The sequence below is a fragment of the Lycium ferocissimum genome, unplaced genomic scaffold (genome assembly GCF_029784015.1).
Source record: "Lycium ferocissimum isolate CSIRO_LF1 unplaced genomic scaffold, AGI_CSIRO_Lferr_CH_V1 ctg1020, whole genome shotgun sequence".
NCBI lineage: Eukaryota > Viridiplantae > Streptophyta > Magnoliopsida > Solanales > Solanaceae > Lycium > Lycium ferocissimum.
This window is the reverse complement of record NW_026713197.1, coordinates 157,736-181,061: the sequence shown is the minus strand read 5'-3', so window position 1 is coordinate 181,061 and position 23,326 is coordinate 157,736. Positions and strand designations below refer to the sequence as shown.

General features: G+C 34.3%; 3 protein-coding genes across 5 annotated transcripts; 1 reads left to right on the top strand and 2 right to left on the bottom strand.

Moving 5' to 3' along the window:
- Positions 1-1,034: 1,034 nt before the first annotated feature.
- LOC132041430 (vacuolar iron transporter 1) lies at positions 1,035-5,208 on the top strand. Its single transcript, XM_059432145.1, has 4 exons — positions 1,035-1,309; positions 2,326-2,411; positions 3,237-3,351; positions 4,765-5,208. The coding sequence occupies exons 1-4, from the start codon at positions 1,089-1,091 to the stop codon at positions 5,060-5,062; spliced, it is 720 nt and encodes a 239-aa protein (XP_059288128.1). The 5' UTR covers positions 1,035-1,088; the 3' UTR covers positions 5,063-5,208.
- A 1,908-nt stretch (positions 5,209-7,116) lies between these two features.
- LOC132041438 (uncharacterized) lies at positions 7,117-8,049 on the bottom strand. Its single transcript, XM_059432153.1, has one exon. It carries the CDS (start codon positions 7,544-7,546, stop codon positions 7,337-7,339), a length of 210 nt encoding a protein of 69 aa, XP_059288136.1. The 5' UTR covers positions 7,547-8,049; the 3' UTR covers positions 7,117-7,336.
- A 1,527-nt stretch (positions 8,050-9,576) lies between these two features.
- LOC132041441 (two-component response regulator ARR14) lies at positions 9,577-17,175 on the bottom strand. Of its 3 annotated transcripts, XM_059432155.1 has the most exons (7): positions 15,957-16,120; positions 13,251-13,403; positions 12,781-13,179; positions 12,613-12,689; positions 12,523-12,531; positions 11,052-12,233; positions 9,577-9,906 (listed from the first exon to the last, which is right to left on the bottom strand). In XM_059432155.1, the coding sequence occupies exons 1-6, from the start codon at positions 16,102-16,104 to the stop codon at positions 11,052-11,054; spliced, it is 1,968 nt and encodes a 655-aa protein (XP_059288138.1). In that variant the 5' UTR covers positions 16,105-16,120; the 3' UTR covers positions 9,577-9,906. The 3 variants fall into 3 exon arrangements, with proteins under 3 accessions (XP_059288138.1, XP_059288141.1, XP_059288139.1); XM_059432158.1 differs by lacking the exons at positions 12,523-12,531; positions 15,957-16,120 and adding an exon at positions 16,995-17,175; XM_059432156.1 differs by lacking the exon at positions 12,523-12,531 and having other exon boundaries at positions 15,957-16,119.
- Positions 17,176-23,326: the final 6,151 nt, after the last annotated feature.

The window sequence follows — 23,326 nt, the reverse complement described above, 5'->3', positions numbered from 1 at the left end:
ACTTAGAAACACTTTGTAAAAGCTTGGCCCAACACTAATTGCTGCTCAAAACTACTTTTAAAATTAATTGGCCAAACACAAACTGTTTTTTGCCAAAAGCCTTTTTTTAAAAAAACACTTTTTAAAATAAGCTCATTATAGAAGGTTAGCCAAACAGGCTATTAATCAGAGATCTCGATCGGAGTTGAACCCTGAAATAAGGAAGGCTTTCTCCTTAAACTAGCCCATATGACGCAAATTCAAATTAATCGAGACCCTAATACGAGTATCGAACATTAATTGAGAAACCAAAAAAAAAATTATTGCCTACTTTACTGGAACCAAATTGAAAAAAAATTATTCATTTCTGAAATCTGAAAACTCTTCCATTATTTACAATCATAAATTTTGTCCCAATTTATGTGATAATTTTCGCTTCCTGAGATTCAGACTGTATGAATTTTGACCAATATTTTAAAATGTATTTTTTTTTACTGAATTGATATGAGAAAAACTATAAGTTATAGTACTTTTAATATAGCTTCCAAATATATAAATCAAAATGTTAAAATATTTAGTTAATCTAATTTAATTTAGCTTTAAAATTTAGTCATATTGACTATCGAAAAGCGAAGAATATCACATAAATTGAATGAACGGACTGAAATTACAATATCTTCAAATTGACTATTGAAAAGCGAAGAGTATCTCATGAATTGGACGAACAGACTGAAAATACAATATCTTTTAGATGGAAATATTACATGAAACGGTGGAAAATAATTCATCCTTTTTAATCTCTTTATTATTTTTGGTAATATATCAAGTTTTAAAAGTAAATATTAACGGTGGAATTATATACATACGTCTTTTTCCCAGGAATCTCAGTTCGATTACGTTGCCAATTAAACCTTACCTGCTTTCCATAAAAAACCAAACACAAACATCATCTTCCACCTCCACTTCCACTTCTTTTCCCCTATATAACAACAATCACAACACAAAACACACACACACACACACACAAACACACACACACAACGTAAAAAAAAGGTTCTTGTTTTTGCCCGTATTCACATTAGTACTACATAGTAGTAAAATAATCTAACATGGCTCATGAATCTGAGAAATGTTTATTGGATCAACACAAGGAAAAACATTTCACTGCTGGTGAGATTGTTAGGGACATAATCATAGGAGTTTCCGATGGATTAACGGTTCCGTTTGCATTGGCGGCGGGGTTGTCAGGGGCAAATGCGTCATCTTCTATTATTTTAACTGCTGGTATTGCTGAAGTTGCTGCTGGTGCTATTTCCATGGGACTTGGAGGGTATATATTCTTTCATTTCTTTCTCCTTTTAAAAAAAATATATTTACAAGAACTATATACGGTGGCGAATTCAGAATTTTAACTCAATAGTATATTAATTAGTACTAATATGCTAGTTACGATTTCGATTCTATTACTACTGTTGTTTCTTTTATGTTGGTTATGCTATTTTCTTAAGCTGAGGGTATATCAGAAACAACCTCTACTCTATAAAGGTAGGGTAAGGTCTGCATATACCCACCCTCTTCAGACCGCTTGTGAAATTACATGGGATATGTTGTTGTTGTTGTTATTTATTTATATTTTTTAGTCGAACTCAAAATTTATAAACTTGATACTATGATTTTTTATTCGACGCAAATCTAGAACTTTTAGTTTATCAGTTCTGGATTATGATTCTTTTTGCTTATTGAGTTTTAGATATAGTATTTATACATATTAAATTAATTTTTTAATACAAATCAGGATTTGAGCCAAAGCTACAGGTTTTGTGGAATCTGGAATCATAACTATAACGGTGGCTCCCCCAAGACTTTATTAGTGAACTCATTGTATTTTTACTACTTGTTTAGAATTTAATATTTATTGAAATGTTAGTGATTTTTCTAGTACACGAAATGTATATGTGTGTGTGAAAAATGTATTCTTTTTGTCACATATGTGTATTTATGTTCCATGTCAAAAATATTGGGTTGTAGGGGTCCATTCACCTATGACTTGAAATTCAACCTTTGTGAACTCAACTATATTTGACTTTTGCATAAACGGTTCAAAGTTCATAAAATGTGGGGGTTGTGATAGGTTAATGACTAGTCTAAATCTTGAATTATAATGAATCTTAAGGAGTAATAATAGATGTGTTTTTTCTTTTCATGACATATATTGGAGTTAGCATTTTAGATAGTTTATCTGCTGGTTTGATATCGAGTTTTTGCTGCTTAATTGATGTACAAGTACTTGGACTGCTAAAACTTTATACTAATCATTGATTCATTCCCTTTACATGGATTTTGCAGTTATTTGGCTGCCAAGAGTGAGGCTGATCACTATATGAGAGAGCTTAAGAGGGAAGAAGAAGAAATCATCGCTGTACCTGATACAGGTATAAATTCTAATGTCACACTGTGGCATACATCTGATTTTATGCAACCCATGTCAACCTATATCATAACTGAGCTAGTACAGAGTTGTGGATTTGAGATTGTGGTGTTTTTACAAGGCTTTACTAATTCCATTCCGAACTGATGTTTTCTTTGCATTATTTTTCAACTGGTATCGTATACATATAATTTCAAAAAATATATGACTATATATTTAATAATTTTTTTTGGTGAATCGATGTCGGATGTCACTACTTGAAGCAATGTGCGTCCGGCACTGATTGACATTGTTATCACATAAGTTTAGTTGAAGGAATTTCTTTTCCCTGGCATTTAAAGGTTGTTGGGAATCTGAAAGAAACTCTTTTTCATATAAAGTGTCACCTAACTCTATATAAAAAGTTTGAGATGACCATTTAATGTTTTATACTCTGTCAATTTTTGCTTGTTTGTTTGTTTGTTTGTTTGTTTGTTGTTATTTTCATTATTGTTTACAGTCCATTGAAAAGAAGGATCCCTTTTCATACATTCAGGATGGCATGGCTTTGTTATGCACATTTACTTGTTACCCATTAGCATTCACTTCTCTGTCCCTCTCACAATATACACTGGCTAGATTTTTTCGGGGATGGTGTGGGAGATAAGGAAGAACGTGGATACATCATACATATAAGACATATGGATTGAATTTCAGTAACTAGGTATATGAGGGGAAGTACATATGGCTAGTATTTTTTTCTTATTGTTAAAAAATGTGTTAACTTGCAAATTACTTGGGAAGGTTACTTTGTTTGACACAGCTTGTGGTATATTGGTATAAATTGCAGAAGCAGCGGAGATTGCAGAAATTTTGTCAGAATATGGGATTCAGCCCCATGAATATGCACCGGTGGTGAATGCTTTGAGGAAGAACCCACAGGCATGGCTCAACTTTATGATGAAGTGAGTCTATCGTAATCTCTCTTTTTCTGCTTACTATTGGATGGAGAATGCAACTAAGTCAAGATTTTCTATTACTATACATCTATGCTTGCTTTCTTTATGCAATATCTAGTTTTTTCAAGTCAACTAATGGGCTGAGAGTTACAAAGATTAAGAAATGTATGCTAAAATCTCATAAAATTGTTAATTCTCTTCAAGAAAGTTAAAATTGTAGTTTTAAGGTTCTTCTGGTATGTGGTAATGGTCAGGAAACCAAATTGATAGTTTACAATGTCAGCAGTCAAGAGACTCATCTGGGACTTACATATTTGAAAGTTTCAACACGCACGAACAGAGCTGTACGTGACATGTTTGGAGATTTTAGTTTTTGTTGTGTTAGAGTAGGAGAGGGATATGGAAGCATATGAGTTCCATCTGAGACTTGAGGGGAAAGAAAAGAGCATTTGAGTCCGATTTGGACCACAGAAGAAAATCATGATTTGGGAACCTTATCGCAATCTACTTAATGGCAGGCCACTCAAAGTGGAGCAAACACTTTGAATAGTTTCTAGCTTTTCTTTTATGATGGTCCCACCATTTTATTTGGTATTTAGCTGACCGATCACTCCTTTTCGGACCCATTCTTCAACTTTATTCAGTTAGTAGGATGGATAAGTTTTAACTTTCTTGTTTATCTGATCAATCATGGCCCCATAGAAGCTTTAGGCCTAGACTAATCCAGAACAAATTAAACAATAGTGACAGTGTTTGGATTGAAATTACTTGAGATGGTAGAATTAAATGTTCTCGATGCAAGTTGCTGTAGATTTCTATCCAAACAGATCTTTGAATCACTGTTTGATGAAGTTACTTGTGTTAAATGGTTCCTTTTCGAAATCCTTAACTAATAAAGGCATCTAAAGCTTCAAGTTCTATTCATTAGAACCCTCCTTAAGTCATTGCAAGAACATTGCCATTGCCAATATCTCTTCTTTTTTCTTTTTTCTTTTTTTCCTTTTCAGTTTTCTATATTTCTTGACGGAGTTGGATAAAAATTTCATCTGTCATAATGGTGAATATGATGATATTGCTTTGACCTTCTATTTGAATTGCTTATTGATCTGGCTTCTTCTAATCACATAAAGTCCGCTACAATCAGTGACGGAGCCAGAAATTTCATTAAGAGGATTCAACCTTTATAAAAATAGACTATATCAAGCTTGTGTTTCAAGTCAAGGGGATTCAACACTTGTATTTATCATGCATTTATTATTTTTGGCTTGTAATATATTTGTATTATAATTAATTTTTTGAGCAAGGGGTATCATATGAACCCCCTTGCTTCAATGTGGCTCTGCCACTGACTGCAAATACTGCGATTTTAGTTCTCATGGCCGGACCAACTTTAATACGAAGTTTTTTGTTGAATGACAGATTTGAACTTGGTTTAGAGAAGCCAGATCCAAGGAGAGCGCTTCAGAGTGCATTTACCATCGCCATTGCTTACATCTTGGGAGGATTAGTCCCTCTAATTCCATACATGCTCATTCCTATCGCAAGAAAGGCTCTCATCGCCTCTGTTTTGGCAACTATACTGGCCTTACTAATCTTCGGCTACGCCAAAGGCCACTTTACTGGAAGCAGGCCATTTAGGAGCGCTTTCCAGACAGCACTAATTGGAGCAGTTGCATCTGCTGCTGCTTTTGGCTTGGCCAAGGCTGTTCAAGGCTAGGACCTTCACATTTCTGTTTCTTGTAACGTAGCTTTTTCTTGTTCTCATCTTTGACAATGTAGACCTCTGATCTTTCTCATTAGTTTTTTGTCTGCCATGTTAGGGTACATGTTGAGGCATTAATTTTGAATCGCGTTTTCTGTTAATGAGCATTTTGCTGTTTTCATTGTTATAAGTATATTTTAGCACATAATATTCCATGATATACCGATAGCCGTTTCAATTGTGACAACCTTCCCCTTCTAGGCTCCAATGGCGGAGGACACTCATATAATCTGTGATTATAATCACGGATAACGCGTTTTTGTTAGGATTGTATATATCTTATCTCCCAGCTCGACAGGCGGAATCCCAGAGATCATCTGTATTAGCATAATCTTAATTTACTTGGTGTATCCAAGTGTGCTATGACCTTGTGGTTCCTGATGTTGTGCATGGTATTTGTTCTACAAGAGCCAAAAAGGGGAAGTTTTTATCAGTTCATAAGTTCCAATGCTCCATCTCATGTTTTGTATCGCCGTTGTACAAAATCCCACATCGAAAGTCGATAAAAAGAAGTTGCATATAACTCCAGAGATGTTTTTAAAGGTGTGAGGCATTTTTGAGGAAAAGGTGTGAGGCATTTTGAGGAAACTTGTAAAACTTGTAAGAGTCGGGCTTCGGTTGGAAAGGAGGGCGAATACGTAAGATTACGGGTTCGAAGGCATAAAAGAGGACAATATCACACTACTTTATGAGCGTTTAAGGCTGCCCAACACTGATCTCCATGTTTTGCTCAATTCCAACAATAAGAACTTCCTATAACACCACCTTTCTTTTAAAGTATTAGGATGGATCCCTTCAAGCCTCCTTGGCATGGGAGGTCGCATGAGAAAAGAAAACCGTTCTTATAGCATTTTTTTTCAACTCACTCGAGGTAAGGAAGTAAAGGAACCAATAGCTTTTTTTTTTACTTATTACTTTTACCAGATGAGCAAAAAGTAGTTACCTTTAGCCTGATCTTCCTTATCAATTATTGATGTGTAATCTAGTGATTGACATCATGGCACTTCTTACATCTCTCACCTTAGATACATCAGGCTTCTTAGAGAGTTGAACTTGGGTTGCATAGTTCTTTGAGATTCATTATTAAATGAAATAAGTTTGCCAATTCATACAAGGTGCTTTAAAGTTTGGACTAGATTACAAAAGCTCTCTCTTGGTCATGATCATGTTATATAATCTTTTTTGTGTAGTTCCGATTTCATTAGATTATAATTATTGTAATCCTTACACTTGAAATCTTGTAGCCACACTATTCTTGTCCTCCAATAAATACGAATGAAAAACAGGAAGGAGTGGTGTTATGTGAAAATACGAGTAATTTATCACGTAGTACCCGAGATACAATACAAATCGCTGAGAATTTGTTAGGATAATTTTTAGTTATCGTCTAATATATCACTCGATCGGAACCAATATTGTATTATGTCTTTTACTAGATGAGCAAAAAGTAATTACCTCTAGCCCGATCTTCCTTATCAATTATTGATGTGTATTCTAGTGATTGACATCATGTTTTCTCTCACCTTAGATACATCAGGCTTCTTAGAGTTGAACTTGGGTTGCATAGTTCTTTGAGATTCATTATTAAATGAAATAAGTTTTGCTAATTCATACAAGGTGTTTTAAAGTTTGGACTAGATTACAAAAGCTCTCTCTTGGTCATGATCATGTTATATAATCTTTTTTGAAAATTATAATTATTGTAATCCTTATACTTGAAATCTTGTAGACACTATTCTTGTCCTCAATAAATACATGAAAAATAAAAATAAGGTAAAATACAAATCGATTTGTTAGGATAATTTTTAGCTATCGTCTAATATATCGTATTGTATTGTATTTAGTTTGCAAATATTAGAGAGATCTTTTTAAAAAAAAAAAAAAATATTAAAAAGAAAATATAGTGCACAGGGTAGAGTCATCATAAAAATAATAAGGTAAAATATGATCATTAAAAAAAGTTAGTGCAAGATAGAAAAAAAAAAAAAAAAAACAACAACAACAAGGTAATTACGCCATGCACACCAAATCGATCATTACATAAAATGACATTTCCCGTTGTTACATAACAACAATTATAACAATATAATACAATAAAATATAGATAACACTCAAAATAACCATTGTACTTATAGTAACAATACCATAAAATACAATAGGTACAACCATCCAAACAAAATGAAATACATTCAAATGCCAAGTCCAAGAGAAGAAAAAAAATATTAAGTTCTAACCAAGGTAGAGATGAACTTTAACGGCGAGAAAGAAGACACAAACAAGAGCAAAATAGAGCAAAGCATGAATCATAATGGCAGCTCCACTTGTATGAAAATTTCCAAATTCCACACAATGCTTATGCCCTGGCAGTTGAAATAACAGTCCTGGTGACAAGAGGACAAACAGTATCACTGACACCAACACAGGACCCCAGTCCAACATTGTTAATTTCCTAAGTTAACAAAAAATGTTATATAGTTAAAAGAAGACAGGAATGAAGATGATGTTGAGAAGTGGAAATGGGAGTAGTTGCTTATATAGGTAAGTTTTGAGGGTACATTAAATGGGACAGAGAGAATATGAGACTTTGAATGGAAGAAAACCACAATGAAAGTGTTGGAAAAAGTAAATGAGTATCTCACAAGGGAACGTTCCTCATGCATTGTGAAAAACTTCAAATTTATAATTGAAAAAGCTTGTAGGATTCTGGGAGATACGTCTAATTAATTACTTTCTTGTGTGCGCAGAATATTCTTACGATAGTACTTTTGACACGCCTCAAGGTTCGTTCAATTTTTTTTTCTTCGCATAATTTGCTTACAGACAGAACGCCATGACTCTCTGATGGGGTGAGGACATGGGTGAATTCAATATTAAATTTTATGAGTTTCAATTGTCACAGTTTTACAATTAAATTTATTCTACTTTTAAAATTATGAAAATTTATTATATATAACATTAAATTTTATGTGAAAAACTAGTTCAGTTGAACTGAGTAAATCACCATAGAGGGTAATGAGTTTTAGTTTTATGCATGTTAGTGCAAATAATTTTTTTTCACACTATCAAATCATTCAATGATATCTACAAGTAGGCCTCTTTAAAATATACAATTTGGAATCTTAAAACTAAGAATGTTACCTACTATAATATATAGGTAAAGATGATTCGGTAATGAAAAAATTGTGTGCACTAACAGTATATATTAGTATTTAATTAGATTCACGGGGAATTAGGAAGTGTGAGGGGGAGGAAAATGAAGTAGTAACTTGGATACTCGGTAGCCGTCCCATTTCCCCTACATGCACTTTGCTTCTTTAATTTCCAACTTCAATGCCATGTTCTAATTTGCTTATGGGGTTGACTACTCTTTACTATTTTATGTCTTATTTAAGGGTGTGTTTGGTACGCAGGAAATTATTTTTTTGAAAATAAGTGACTGTTTATTTCTTGTACTTGGTATTTAAGTAGAGAAAACAAAATCTCACAAGTATTTATATGTAATCTAGGAAAATTCTATGAGAGTGAGGGTGGAAGATCAAGCGGAGGGTTGGTCAACTGATGATGAGGGTGGGATTTGGAAATGTTTAGGGGTGAGGAGGCAATGAATTTGAAAATCACTTACGGAATTTGCTTACTCCCACTAGGGAATTCATTTTCATGATTAATAAAGAACTAATTTCCCTAAAATTATTATTTTCCAAACTATTTTGATCAAGCAAACATGAATTGAAAAAGATTTTGTAAAAACTATTTTCCTCCACACCAAACACACCCTAAATTTTGAACTAGCTTTTAACTCACCCTTAAGCTAGTCTTTTGAAGTTTGAATCTCCAAAATATTCTCATGCAAAACCTTCGTCAATATTGTCCTTTCAATCGTTGATGACCAAAAGTGATACAATTTCAATCTTGAATATTTCAACCCAAAACCAAGTTATCCACAACTTCGAGCCATATTAATTGGAAATAATAGGTATTCCTGCTCGCCACTAAGGGTTATGGTGGAATAGTAAGTACTTCATTCTTAACAAGAGGCCTCGAGTTCAAACCCTATATAAAATTGTCTTTGTTAGGAAGTGCTTTAGCCCCCTAATGTGGAACTTCTCGATGCATATCCAAATCTTATTGGGCTGCAATGCGAGCACTACACCGGGTGAGAAACCAAATGATAGTAGACGTTTACATGATTGCAATTCAATCTTTCACATTGCAGCAAATTGAAACCCCTCATCATAATATTGAGCTCTCTACAGATAAACTGCTGGTATAATTGATTTCCATGTTTCACCAGCAAGCTCATAATGAAATTAAATTAACAGCAAGCTAGTAACGGAAAACATATACTCAATTTCAACAATGGACGTTTTTATCAACTGCAACAGCTCGACTACCAAAACACTATACATGACTAAACATTGAATAGCTGCACAATGATAATGGGATAGTATCATCAAGGGGATATTTAGAAGTCTGTTGAAATTTCTTAACACAGATTTATTTCTAATAAGTAGTGGAAAGGCGAAAACGTTGCAGAAGAATACATGCAACTTCTCCATATACTTACAAAGAAAGTATTATACTGCATTTCATTTCCTAATATTAGACTGTTAAATACACAGGCAAAAGCCTTTACCTACATTTCTGCAATCAAGGGCATTGCGATTAATGGATCTCGGCACTATAGGTAAAACCCTAAGATAAATATAAGACTTCAAAGTGGGATCTTGCAGACATTTACCGGCAGAACTAAATGTTATGATCCATGGAGAACTTGAGACCTTCCTGGACAAACAGTAATCCTGCAGAACATGAAACGAAAATTAGCTATTTGCCAACATTAGAAAAGAAGCAAGTGTGGACACAAGATCCAAAACCCAAGTACATAATAATAATCACCATAAGAATACTAAAAGATCTTATTCCAGAGGAATTGAGACCAAAAAAGGGGATTAAAGCTCCTAACAGTAAAATGTCAACTTCTAACATCCATTAGTGGATGACATGCATATACACCCATCACCAAGAAAGCTAATACAGTAAGACATTTCAAAAGAGGCGCCAATGTCATCCATATGACCAAGAACATTATCATAGATTGGCAACATTGCGTAATATGTCTGGTGGGATCAATGCGCACCTGCCATAAATCTGAGAAAATGGGATAATGGCAAGGTAAATATGTAGCAAACCACGGGATAACTACTTATTTCTCAAATCGCCTTCAAGTAGCTCATTTTTTTTTTCTCTTGGGTGAGGGGATGGAGGCTTGAAGGGAACAGATGAGAGTAAAAAATAAGATGACCAATTGGTTAATGGGGAGGGTGACCCATACATAATAATCCATAAGTATCCTGTCAACAATTGTATATTCAACTCGAAGGACCGAGAGCCAGTTACAGATGATTAGTTGATATTTGGACAACAAAATGGTCTGACAATATTGATACCCCCACAGTCTGAACTCTGAAGTACGAGCAAAGAAGAATCTCTCATTTTTTATTTTATTTTTAGGTTTTGGGGGTGTGGGAGGGGGGGACAAGTAACAATCTAACTTAGATTGCTTAATTCTTTTAAGTTTTAAAAAAATACATGTTTAATAACTGGATAAATATTACTCTGAATCACATATTTAATCATGGAAATACTTTTTTCAATTCTTGAAAATTTTGTTATAATAGAGAAGTGACCCCAACTAGTAATAGTGACATTAAAAGGTACTTTATAGGGCAAATGGAGTACTTAAAAAAGTGAGAAACTGTTAACCCACAAAAGCAAGTGTTACCCTTTAGTCTATACAATCATAGTATAGACTGACAAGTCAATATGATTTTTTGATCTCCTACTTATCAAAAGAAACTACTATAACGCCTTTTACGTGATAATCATTCCTCTTCGATGTTAAGAGACAAACTGTACATAAAGGTGGTAAAAGTTGTCGCTTTACCTAGTCACTGAAGACACTCATAAGATCACCCGGTTGAAATTTTTGAAAAATTGCTGCACCAACTTTAGCATTTTCCATGATATTTATGTTGGGCTCCTGCTTAACTTTAGTGTCCTCACGATAGATTTTTGCAGTATTCAAATTGAACATTTGCGAATCAGACTCGTCTACTGCAAAACGACTGGGAATGGAGGTACCTTTACCAACTCCAGGATTTCTCATACGTCCCTGATCAAGAACCTGGCTTGAGTTACTATTATATGGAACTGGCGAGCCCAAATGGTCTGGAATAGGGCCTGGAAGTTGTTTAGAAGCACCAAATGCTGGACTCGAGTTATGAAGCTGCAGACCAACACTATTGTCAGCATTTATCGAGCATGACGGAGAGAGAGAACCTGCACAGGAAAGCCTGTTTAAGACACATTCTGGTTTGAGTTCCCTATCTAACACTTGCACCACACCTGATGAAATATTTGATTGTGGCGAGAGAACTCCGTAATCAATTACCGAAGATTTACTCAGACTGCCGGCACGGCTGATGGAAGCAGGGCTATCTCTCACTTGGAAATTACCTGGCGACTGAGAGGGCAATACAACGCAAGAAGGTCGCACATTAATTGAATGGTTGGCCTCAGGAGGACCACATTGCCTACGTTGCTGTTCCAGCTGCTGCTGCTTTTGCCATTGTTGCTGTTGTTGCATCATTGCCATTAACATGTTGCTGTTCGGAGCAGCTAGCCCAGCGGGATTGCTGCTAGGGACCATACATATATTTTTTGCTCGCCAAGATCCAAATCCTGAATGAACATCCTCAGCAGACATGATAGGTTGAGAAAGATGTTTAGAAGTAGAAATGCTGGGAGGGCATTTCATCAGAGGCTGACCATAGGCCACAACTTGGTCAACAGGCATGCACTTTGCTTGCTGCAGGGAAGCTTGTAGGAGATTCTGTTGCTCTACTGCTGGTAAAACCGAGTTACTTGTCGATCGACCTAAAAGCTCGGCATGAAGAGCTGTCAAAGTTTCAGGAGGAATTTGGCCAGAGGCTGCCAGAGCTTGAATGTCAAATTTCCCTAGTGAACCAAGTTTTGGATTCTGTTCTATTGGCCCACAGAAGGTACTGGGGAGGCCACCCTGTTGCTGAACTACTCCACTTAACCTCTTCAAGTATAGCCTAAATTTCTGCATATCAGTCAACAGAAAGAGTTTAAAACATTCTACTGTTGAAGCTAGAATTTGATGACCAGAAAGCCAAAAACAGCATGCATCCTAACACAGATTATTGATGGATCACATAGCACCATGACATGCCCATAAGGACTTGAAAGGACTACGGCACAAGCAAGGTTTATGGGTGACCAAAACAAACACTACATCAGGACACGGTACTTAATATTTAGATTTATGAGTGATAAACACAAAAACTACATGATGTAGATTCGTCTTGGTGAAATAGGAAGAGCATCTTTACCTGATTTTCCTGAAAAGGCAACCAGAACAATTGCATTAGGTAGAAAAAAAGGGTACATTGACAACCTTAAACATGCATAAAAATTCGAACCTGCAGATGGCTTGCCACATTTTCTCTTGTCAAACCAGGGACATTCATCAGTTCAAGGATTCTCTTAGGTACAGCCTCTGCAAAGGAGGAAAAGAGAGCAAATTAATATATAAATAAGAAAAATAAAAACTGAACTAACTGAAAAAGTCAAATGACCGAAGTTCATACTATCAATGCCAAGTTGGTTGACTGCACTAACAAATTGCTGATGAAGCTCCACTGACCAAACTACGCGTGGCTTTTTTGTAGTACTTGAGTCATCATTTTCCATTTCAGTGTCATCTTCTTCTTTGGCATCTCTTTTCTTTTTCTGTGGTTTTAGCACTCCATCTGCGCCTTCAATTACAGAAGAAGCACATTCAGCATCATCAATTCCTCGCTTATGCCGATCATTATCATCCAAACTACCAGAACATTCATGCTCTTTACTGGAGTTATATCTTTTCCTAACAACGTGCTGCCAGATATTCTTTAGCTCCTCGTCACGTATAGGCTTAATCAAATAATCACAAGCCCCATGTTGAACTCCTCTCATGACGAGGTTGGTTCTTCCATCAACTGACATCACTGTAGAACAACAAAGTATTTAGGATACAGATGAGGCATCATGTTGCCACAGCAGGAGAAGCATCACTTACTTATTACTGGAAGGTCCATTTCCAACCCAACAAGCTCAAGAAGTTTAAAACCATCCATATCAGGCATATGAACATCACTCAGTACAATATCAAAAGTCCCCATCCTTTCACGTAATAGGTTTAATGCCACTGAAGCTTGGGTACAAGTAGTAACTGCAAGCAATTCAAAATAGTTAATTTATTAGACAAAAGGTGCAAAATTAGATTTGATTTTCATAACCAATAGATATGTAAACAAACATTAAGATGATATAACCCTCAACCAGCACAGTGTATCAACCTGATACCTCGTTTTGACTATTGGTGTTTTGATTCGTGTCTTGAGCATGTAAATATGTTGACATAGTGATTTGTGACTTGTAGGTACGGTTTGGGTTGAGACCGAGGGGTTTGGACCTGTTTCGGACAAGTTGAAAACTGAAATTTTGATCTGAAATTCTGATCTGAAGGCGCAGATGGAGTGCTATTCGATCCCTGTGATATAAACATGATTCTTGGAAGTCATTTTTTTTTTCACTCCCTCCGATTTTGTATCAAATATTGCTGCTAATGCTCATGATGCTATTCCATATTTCCAGTCTGGTCCTAAGGATCTAGCCCGACCGACGCCCACCAGTGGTTCTCTAGATCGTGTGAGGTGCCAGCTAGTTGGAAATTCGTTGGTAATCCAAGGGATGCTAGAAAATTGTCAATCTATGGCAAGGTAAGCTTTGGAACAGGTTCTGACCACATCCTTGAAGAAGGTGGTATATAGGTTGTTTTAGCTTGGGTTTACATACTTACCAATCAGAACAAGGACAAAAGATCAGGGAAGTATTCCAATGCTCGTTCATATAATGTGAGATTTCATATGCTGATGAGGAAAAAGAAAGTGTACGAAATTTACAATTTCTCTATTCTTTGTTGGATAAAATTATCATGGCGTATCTAATTCTTTTGCTCAAGTGAACTACAGAAGCATTACGGTTGGTACAAGTTGTGTGTGTTTTACTATTCTGCTCCACCTCATTTCCTGTACACTAGTGAGCACACTCCTATCTTAACTATAATTCCAACTGCAGGTGTATATGCTAATCATTCAAGACAGAAAGTTCTTGGAGCATTAATTATTCATGTGATCTTTAGGATAAGTCAAAAATGACCTCTGCTTTGGATGTGATGCTTCTCGCAGCCTCCAAGTATTCACTGGAGCTTGTTCCACTTTCTTTTCATTTAAAATTGATTGGCATCATAGACTACTTGGAGGTGTTCAAAGGTGTAAGACGTACTTTTTCCATTTTTGAGTACACGGCCCTTGGGATCTGCTTTTGCAAATAAACTATTGATGACATTGAGAAAGCTGTCATACTCCCCAGTTCCCGCACTGGGAAGAAGATGAAGAGTGATTCAAGAACGAGAATTCATTTTTGATGAGAAAAAGGGGATCCAGAGTGATTCCAAATTCAAGGACATTCTTATATTCAACGGCTTTTCTGTTTTCACAACTTCCATTTTATCCGGATGGAGCTAGGTTCCTCATTTTCTACATTATCACCCTAGAGGAATTATCACCCTAGAGGACAGCAGTTGTTTGACTGGGAGGGATAGGATATGATATGAATTTCTAGCACATGACTACTCACGTGAATAGCCATTTAGCACCAAGTAGTTTAAATCATTTAAGATAAATTACTTATGGCTTAGTTAGCGGTCCGTTTTAGCTTCTCTAATACAGCTAGCTAGGTCTATAAATAAGGTCTTCCCATTCCATTGTAATCATGCTTTGAGAAATCAATTGTAATCATGTTTTGAGAAATCAAGTAACCCTAGTTTAGTTTAACTTTTAGACTCGTTCTTGTAATTCCATCTCTACTGTATTTTTTGTTACATTTCAGTGACTCCAATTTGAGATTGTATCATATTATTATGAGGTGAACAATAATACATGGAATGTTATGCAAGGACTGCCTATTTGTCTTAGAAACTCTTATTCATGTATTACTAACACATGTACTCTTGTTCCACATTCTATCCCGCTAATAATACATAAATTTCCTCATAAACTATGCAGGTATTAAGTTTAACACCGCCAAACAAATGATACAATGTTTATGCCGAGATTATCTTTTTCTTCTGCAACCAACCAAATATTGCATTAATTATTAGGGTATTATTTTCTGGGAAAATTACAGTCAAATACCACTCGGCCATCTAGTTTACAAAGTATGCACACAGTGTATAGGTAGTGTATAGTTTATACTACTAAATATACATATATTATACATACCGATACATATAATATACATACCTATTAACAACATATACAACCGAAGTGTATCGGTTGTGTATAATTCATCCATGTTTGGTAAACTAGATGGCTGAAGGGTACATTTACGTAAGATTCCTTATTTGCTCCTGATACAAACTACCAAAATTACTGGGAAAATTTCAAAAATATACAGCTTTTGAAAATTATTACGCCACGTAGCCCAATATACAATATTATACAACATTATACCTGGGGGAAAGCATTATACATAATGTATCAAACTAGTATAAAGTGTATAAAAGGTGTTTATACACAAATATGAGCTAAACCGGGTAACAAACTCAAATTATGGGCTACGTGGCGTAAATATTTTCAAAAATAGACATAGAGCGAAGTTTTCCAAAAAAAAAAAAAAAAAAAAAAAACACAATTGAAATGAAATGGTTAAGGAAACAAACCAGAATACTTGCATTTACGAAGCATTTGCTCAATAATTCTTAAGCAAACGACGTTGTCATCAACAACAAGGACTCTTAACCCTACTGGAAAGTAATCAGTAGCTTCCGACTTACACGTGGCACCTTCACCACTCATACTACTTGCCATCAAAAGAGTAGTTAAATTACAAATTGACACTGGCTTCACTGAACTGAACTGGTGTCATTTACAGGTGAAGTGATCCTATGGTAGTAGTGTTTGAGTGCATTGAGAGGTTTTTACAGTTTTACCCCCGGGAACGGGGGCGGAGCCAGTAAGGGCCAAGGGGGTTCATCTGACCCCCCTTGGGCGAAAATTTACACTGTATACACAAGGTAAATTTTTCTTTTTTATGTATATATAGTAGATGTTGAACCCCCTTGACTTCTTCGTTTGCCTACTTCTTTATATTTTTGAACCCCCTTATTTAAAATCCTAGCTCCGCCACTGCCCTGGAAGGAAAAGGGTTAGATCCAGAGTTAAGAGTTGAGGATATACAATGTATTACTAATCCTTTGTTTGGTACATTTTTTCAACCTATGTATAACTAATACATAGCAAAGCATGGTTATTAAGACTATTAATTAATACATGTATAAGCATGGTTAAAAACAAAATTGCCCTTGAAGTACCTCAAAGTTAAAAAATGTGGAGGGTATTTTTGTAGACAAATAATTTTGTTTTATAAATTATGCATGCATGTTATTTTTAAATTTTTCATACACCACGCCAAACATTGGATAAGATATAATCTCAGCATAACTAATGCCTGCATTACTAATTTTTTTATTATTTTAAGACATTCCTTATAAGCCAATCCAAACGGGCTCATAATCTCAGCATAACTAATGCCTGCATTACTAATCCCATTCCGAGCATTATTAATACACCCTATTCAATACTATTCTTATACACCCTACCAAACGATCCCTAAGTGAAGTAAAAGCCATAAATTCATGGTTAAACAAAAAATTTAAATAAAAAAATTGAAATTTGAGTGGTTGAGGAAATTAACACACCAGAATAGTTGCATTTGCGAAGCATTTGCTCAATAATTCTTAGACAAACGACGTCGTCATCAACCACAAGGACTCTTAACCCTACTGGAAAGTAATCTTTAGCTTCCGACTTACACGTGGCACCGTCGCCACTCATATTTGCCATTGAAAGAGTAGTTAAATTACAGAATTGACACTGACTTCACTTCACTCAACTGGTTCCATTTACAATTGAAGTGATCTTGTGGTTGTGTTTGAGTGCATTGAGGGGTTATTACGGTTTTACCCCCCAGGAAGAAAAAGGGTTAGATCCAGTGGATGGAAAGTGAAATTAGGGTTTTGATTATTGAGAAATGTAAAGAAGATGAATGAAGAAGGAAGAAAACACTTGGGGGAAGGTGGGGTTGAAAGAGGAAGGAGGTCTTAAATGTTTAGGATAAGTGATGTTTTCTTTTTTTTTTTTTTTTTTAGGAAAACAAGAAAAGATAGTATTTATTTTTAGACACACTAAAAAGAAAAGAGTATCGTATAAATTGAGACGAAGGGAGATTTATGTTTGAGGGCAGGATCAAAATAGTATGTTAAGTATGCACTTAATAGTTTTGGTACTTTAAGTTAGTCAAAAATTAATATTTTTAATCTCCAACATACTTATCGAATCTAACAGATAAAGTTTGATAAATATTTTATCAAACACTAAAAGTGTTAACTTTTGACAAACTTAAAGGATCAAAACTGTTAAGTGCATACCTGACAGACTATTGTGAAACTATCCTCAAATATAAGGGACCATTTATCTTAACTTGTGACCAACTTAAAGGATTAAAACTGTCAAGTGCATACTTAAAGAAAACTATTTTGAACCTATATTCAAATATAAGGGACTATTTATGTCGTTTTCTCGGGTGAAAGAGGAAGGAGGCCTTTAAATGGAGAAGGATAAGTATAAAGCAAGAGACACGAAGAAAGAAATTGCACAAGACTCTCGTCTTTTTGTTTTTCCTCCTCTATTTTCTATTTACATTGTTATTCCAAAATATCAAAAATGGAAATAATTAAATGGTTTTATATATGCGTTATATTGTGAATGTTCATTTTTATACGCGGTTTTTTGGTAAGTTGGTAATTGGATAAGTTTGCAATCGCACAGGCAGCTTGCAAGCAACTTTTTTGAAGTAGCTTAAGCAGCGGTTCTGAAAGTAGCTTACAGAGCAATTTCAATTTTTCTATAAATAGGAAGTCACTTTAGTTCATTTGTACATCAATTCAAAGTTGGATAATAGATCGGTCTAACTCTCTATACTTCTCTATGTTGTATTTAATTTATAAATCTTTATTTAATAACAGAAAAGAGAAATTTAAAGAAAGCAACTATTGGCTCCCACTCAAGAATTATGGTTTTTGGGTGCCTTGTGTGTTTCGTACAAAAGAAATTATTTTCAACGAATAAGTGATTTTTATACTCAATTTCTAATATTTGATAAGTATGCAGAAAATATTACTATCTCAACAACATTTATAGAAGATCTAGGCAAACATTATGGGGTGAGGTGGAGGCTGGGAGTAGGGGTGTGGAGGTGGAGAAAGTGGGGGTTATGGGGCATTGCGGGGAGGGGGGGGGGGATTGGGTGTATTGGAGAATGGAGAGGAATGAAATGTTATTTATGGAACTTGTTTTCCTATTTTTCACAAGGAAGTCATTTTTCTTATTTTTAAGAAATTTATTTTCTTACAAAAATATTTTTCAAAAATTGTGACCAACCAAACATGGAAAGTTTAAAAATCATATATACCCTTGGTTTAGCTCAAAAAGTTTTATCTAAAAAAAATCTCATGGGTGTCTCATTCCAATCATAAAAGTTTGCGCTTTCTTAAGACGACGATTCAATCATCAAGAGATTACAATTTAATTGCAAGATCATAAATTAAAATTCAATAATTTACTAGCAATTATTGCCAACTATCTAGTTAAACCTACTTTTCTCATGTTAGGTAGTCATTGTATTTAAAATGTAATAGTATTGAAATGCCTCTGTATTTCTCACTTTTTGAAATTGAAGCTTAAACTTCACATATCTATGAAATTCTTATATTTTTAGTCCTTCAACGTGAAGTTTGCTTAAACTTACCAAGTTTGCTTTCGTGTGCCTTTTCTTATGCGGTCACTAATGAATATATCCGCGCTTCGCACGGTTGAAAAATATTTTCTTTTACAAATATTAAAAATTTAGTGGAAGAATAAGGAAAATTACAATAAAAACTATTTTAAATAAGTAAGAATAAAGGTATAATTCCTACTATACCTACATTTAGTTTATAACATTATTTCTATCAAGGTAATGAATTTTTACAATATAAATGATCAAAAAGTAAAACTAAAATGGTAATAAGCATGAAGTTGTAAATTTACTGAAAAAGAAAGAAATAAATATGGAGTAAACGAAAAAGGAGAATAACACATATCATTCGTTTGTTAGACTCGAACCCCTCTCTCAGAACTTCAACAGTTCAACTTGATACAAAAATAAATAAAATTAAAATTTAAAAAGATTATATTAACCCCAAGGATAAATTAAAAAATAATCAAAATTACATGCCGATTACAAAACGAAAAAGAAAAATAAAGGTATATTATAAAAATAGTACTACTCTAGTAATGACTAAAGCTACATTTTGTATTATCATTCATAAGAAAATAGCATTTTCACCCTTTAGATCATAGTTGGAGTCACAAAATTAGTACTTTGGCTAATGAAGAACGCTAAAAGAAAAAAAAAAAAGAGAAGAGAATAAAGCAGGGTACAGAGGAAAATCACAAAAAAAAAGAAAAAAAGAAAGACAAATAGATTACATTCACTAAACAACATGTTGTATTCTCATGATGATTAAGAGCACAAAGACATTGAATAGAACGTAAATGAGAAAGTTTTCATAAAATGCTGCAAATTTAATTATTATTTGAAAGAACATAACACATATTTGTTAGCCTCGAACCTTTCTTAGGGACTTGATAAGGTTATTGATACTCTGTTGCCTTGTTAGTTGTTATATGTAATATTTAATTTACATCTACCTTTAATGTCATCGCTATCGTGGGTACTTTCCTATTGAAAGCCCAAACCAGAATAATCATATATCAAGTTGTTACGTTGAAAAGTTTAATTTTGGGATCAGTATGCTATCTAGATAAATTAGTTTACCTTAGAGCAGGAGAAAGTGAGAAACTCTCTAGTTTCAATATCATCCCCTGAAATGCTTCTTTCACCCTCAAACATTTAAAATTACATCTGATAACTTATGTAACCCTAAAATTAACGAAAAAATATTCTCATAGTTTAAGCAATCATGGCTTGATTAACATTATGGTTGATGGTTTTGATATATGTTGTAGAAGTCCTAGACTTCTTAACTGAAACATGAGTGTTTCTTCAAACTAATCTTATCAAAACCTCGCCAATTTTACGTATATTTCACTACCCAAAATCAATGGAGTAATTCAAACACAAGCACCTCTGCGAAAATACAATTGAATAAATTAATTTTTTATGTTGAGCATCTTTCTGTTAAAATATCTTAAAAAAACAAAGAAAGATTTTAAGACAACAATGTTGAACTTGTTCGTACAATAATTGCAGATCTCCTTGCCAAACGACGGTCTTCTTCATAACAAAAAATGATGACTAAGAAATATGAAAAAGAAGAAAAATATACAAGTAGAAATATATATAACAAAACCGTAAAGATGTTAATTTGACGATCGTTTTTACATACATTGTCAAGTAGCATTCATGAAATCCTCCTTGCTCTCCATTTTCTAATGAAATCGTTGTTACTGGGTCTAGACTCTTGAGAATTTTCTTGGATGCAACAGCTGAGACCCAACAATTTCACAAATTATAAAGCCTACCTCCATAACTTGCACAAACTCTTCATCTCCATGATCTCTACCAAACATTTCATGAATTTAATAGAATTAAAAGCTTTACGTTTTAATTAATATATGTCGTTTCTTTTCTTCGTACTTATCATTTTAGTTATGCATATTAGAAGTGCTGAGTCCGTTACTATTTTTAATGTTGCCATTGCACTCTTTTCACGTAGTACATATCAATTAATTATGCATATTAGAAGTGCTGAGTTGGGTACTGTACTATTTTTAATTCTGCCATTACACTTTTCACGTAGAAAAGTACGTTACATTATAAGAGTGGCAAGCTCGTGTCATATTAAATTTAATAAGTCTTTTCAGTTGTCCATTATTAAACACAATAACTAAGATATAATTAGAGGTTTTGATTTTATAATTTGAGAAAGGACCAAAAAAAGGAGAAAAAAGATAAATAGGAATGGAGGCCATAGAGAGGTGCCACATCACCTTATCTATGCCTAACTTTATATTATATATAGATTAGTAATATAGCCATTCTTCGATCACATATTATTGATTTTGTAGTGTTGATTTTCTCCAAACACATTATTTTATTCTACTTTTTAACTTGTAGAGTTCAAATAGATTGCTAAATGGGGGGAGGGTTACAGAAAAAGAAAGATGTTTATCAAAATGAAAAGCAAGTCCATAACAACTCATATAGTCGTTAGTATGAATATACATGAATACAAGATTAAAAAAAATGTCTACAAGATAAGATGTTTATCAAAATGAAAAGCAAGTCCATAACAACTCATATAGTCGTTAGTATGAATATACATGAATACAAGATTTAAAAAAATGTCTACAAGATAGGCGTTACTAGAAATGCATATACTAAGATGAACGTATATTAGTAAAAGATTAAAAATGATCATATTTATCAGAAGATACGAGTAACACATAAAGTAAAATAATAGAAGTTTTCCTATTGAAACTAATATATTCTCCCTTTATCATAAAACCGCTGATTTATGGAAAGCTTCAAACATCAATTGATGCTCCCACAAAATTACTGAACTGAACAAAGAATCCCAAATTGTTAATGTTATTTGGTTTTTATATCAATTAATCTGAGCGCAGACCAGTTTCAGGAGTCTCTATAATATGAAGACTTGAGAGTTATGCGACCACATATACTCAACCTTAGTTGAGATATCTGGATCAAGAATAGTAAACAACAAATGAAACACATTCAAAGGGGCAAAAAATATATTGACATATTGCACTTAAGCTGCAGATTACTAATATAGACTATAAATAAGATGGGAAAAAGTAGGCCAAGTAAATGCTGACAAGCTATCTATACAACAACACAACCACCGCCACCGCCACTCAAAATGTTCTGCCAAAAGGTTAATTCAACTTTGATAGCTTGAGTTCCATTCCTGTTGATTGCTAAGCAGACTAATATCACAGCCTAAGTCAGAAGCACAACCAAATTTCACCTGTTGTGCTTCTCCCATGTTTGGAGAGAATTCTATCTTGCCACAACCAGAAAGTAGCTTGTACACGCATTGGCATGCTTGTTACAATTTTACAATCAACCGTTAGAGAAAATAGGAGGTTTGTAAAAGTAGGCAGGAGCATAGCAAGCCTATGCAGAATTACTTCTTCCAGCTGTCTATGGGGTTTTCCTTGAATGTTATTGATGCCTCGCATTAACCCATTCCGTGCTACATTCCTATAGATAATTACATGTTATTTGAAGTTAAAATTAAATAAAAATGGATAACTAGCACGGCTAAGTTCTACATCGCAGTGCTTCTCCTAGCACTCATTGCAAGGGTGAGTGAGTCGTAACAGGAGATCAACAGCGTACTTCACTTGGCTGAAGAGACCAAGGAAGTAGTACAGCACCGGAGGAGCAGTTGGATCCTGATCTAAGCGCCTACGAACAATCAGCAAAGCATTACAAACAGCCTCAAGGATATCTCTGGCCCAGCGCTGGACGGAATGAATTCTTTCTTCCATGTCCACCTCCCCTCCAGCAAAAAGAAGAGGTGTTTATCTTTGGGAAATGATCTTTCAAGTTACTAGAATATTAACCATTTGTTGTAATATAATACCTTGATTTTGTTGTCAAAAGTCTTATTGATAAATATGAAGATTTCAGTAATTTAATTCAAAGTTCTCGCATAATAGGCAAAGTTCTAACATCAAAATTTTGAAAATTTTATCTATAAACTTGAAAAAAAGATTTACTATATTCCTAATGGCATGATCATACAAGGAAATAATAAACTTTTCTAAATATTAATTATAACTTTTTGACACATATGATAATTTTTTAGTGGTTATAAGAAGGTCTCTTCTGAAGAATTAAGTTATTTGTAACTTGAGACAATGAAATTTAAACTTGAAACTTTGGAAAGAAGAATTGATGAAACTTTTCTAAAGAGAATTTTCATTCATACCTCGAAAT

Bases quoted from the DNA above. Each gene is read 5' to 3' on its own strand.
- LOC132041430 (XM_059432145.1), top strand. From the start codon at position 1,089: ATGGCTCATGAATCTGAGAAATGTTTATTGGATCAACACAAGGAAAAA. The intron at 1,310-2,325 runs GTATATATTCTT...TGGATTTTGCAG, and splicing joins ATTTCCATGGGACTTGGAGG to TTATTTGGCTGCCAAGAGTG. The intron at 2,412-3,236 runs GTATAAATTCTA...TATAAATTGCAG, and splicing joins CATCGCTGTACCTGATACAG to AAGCAGCGGAGATTGCAGAA.
- LOC132041438 (XM_059432153.1), bottom strand. From the start codon at position 7,546: ATGTTGGACTGGGGTCCTGTGTTGGTGTCAGTGATACTGTTTGTCCTC.
- LOC132041441 (XM_059432155.1), bottom strand. From the start codon at position 16,104: ATGGCAAGTAGTATGAGTGGTGAAGGTGCCACGTGTAAGTCGGAAGCT. The intron at 13,404-15,956 runs GTTTGTTTCCTT...AATTGCTTGCAG, and splicing joins TCGTAAATGCAAGTATTCTG to TTACTACTTGTACCCAAGCT. The intron at 13,180-13,250 runs GTAAGTGATGCT...GTTGTTCTACAG, and splicing joins AATGGACCTTCCAGTAATAA to TGATGTCAGTTGATGGAAGA.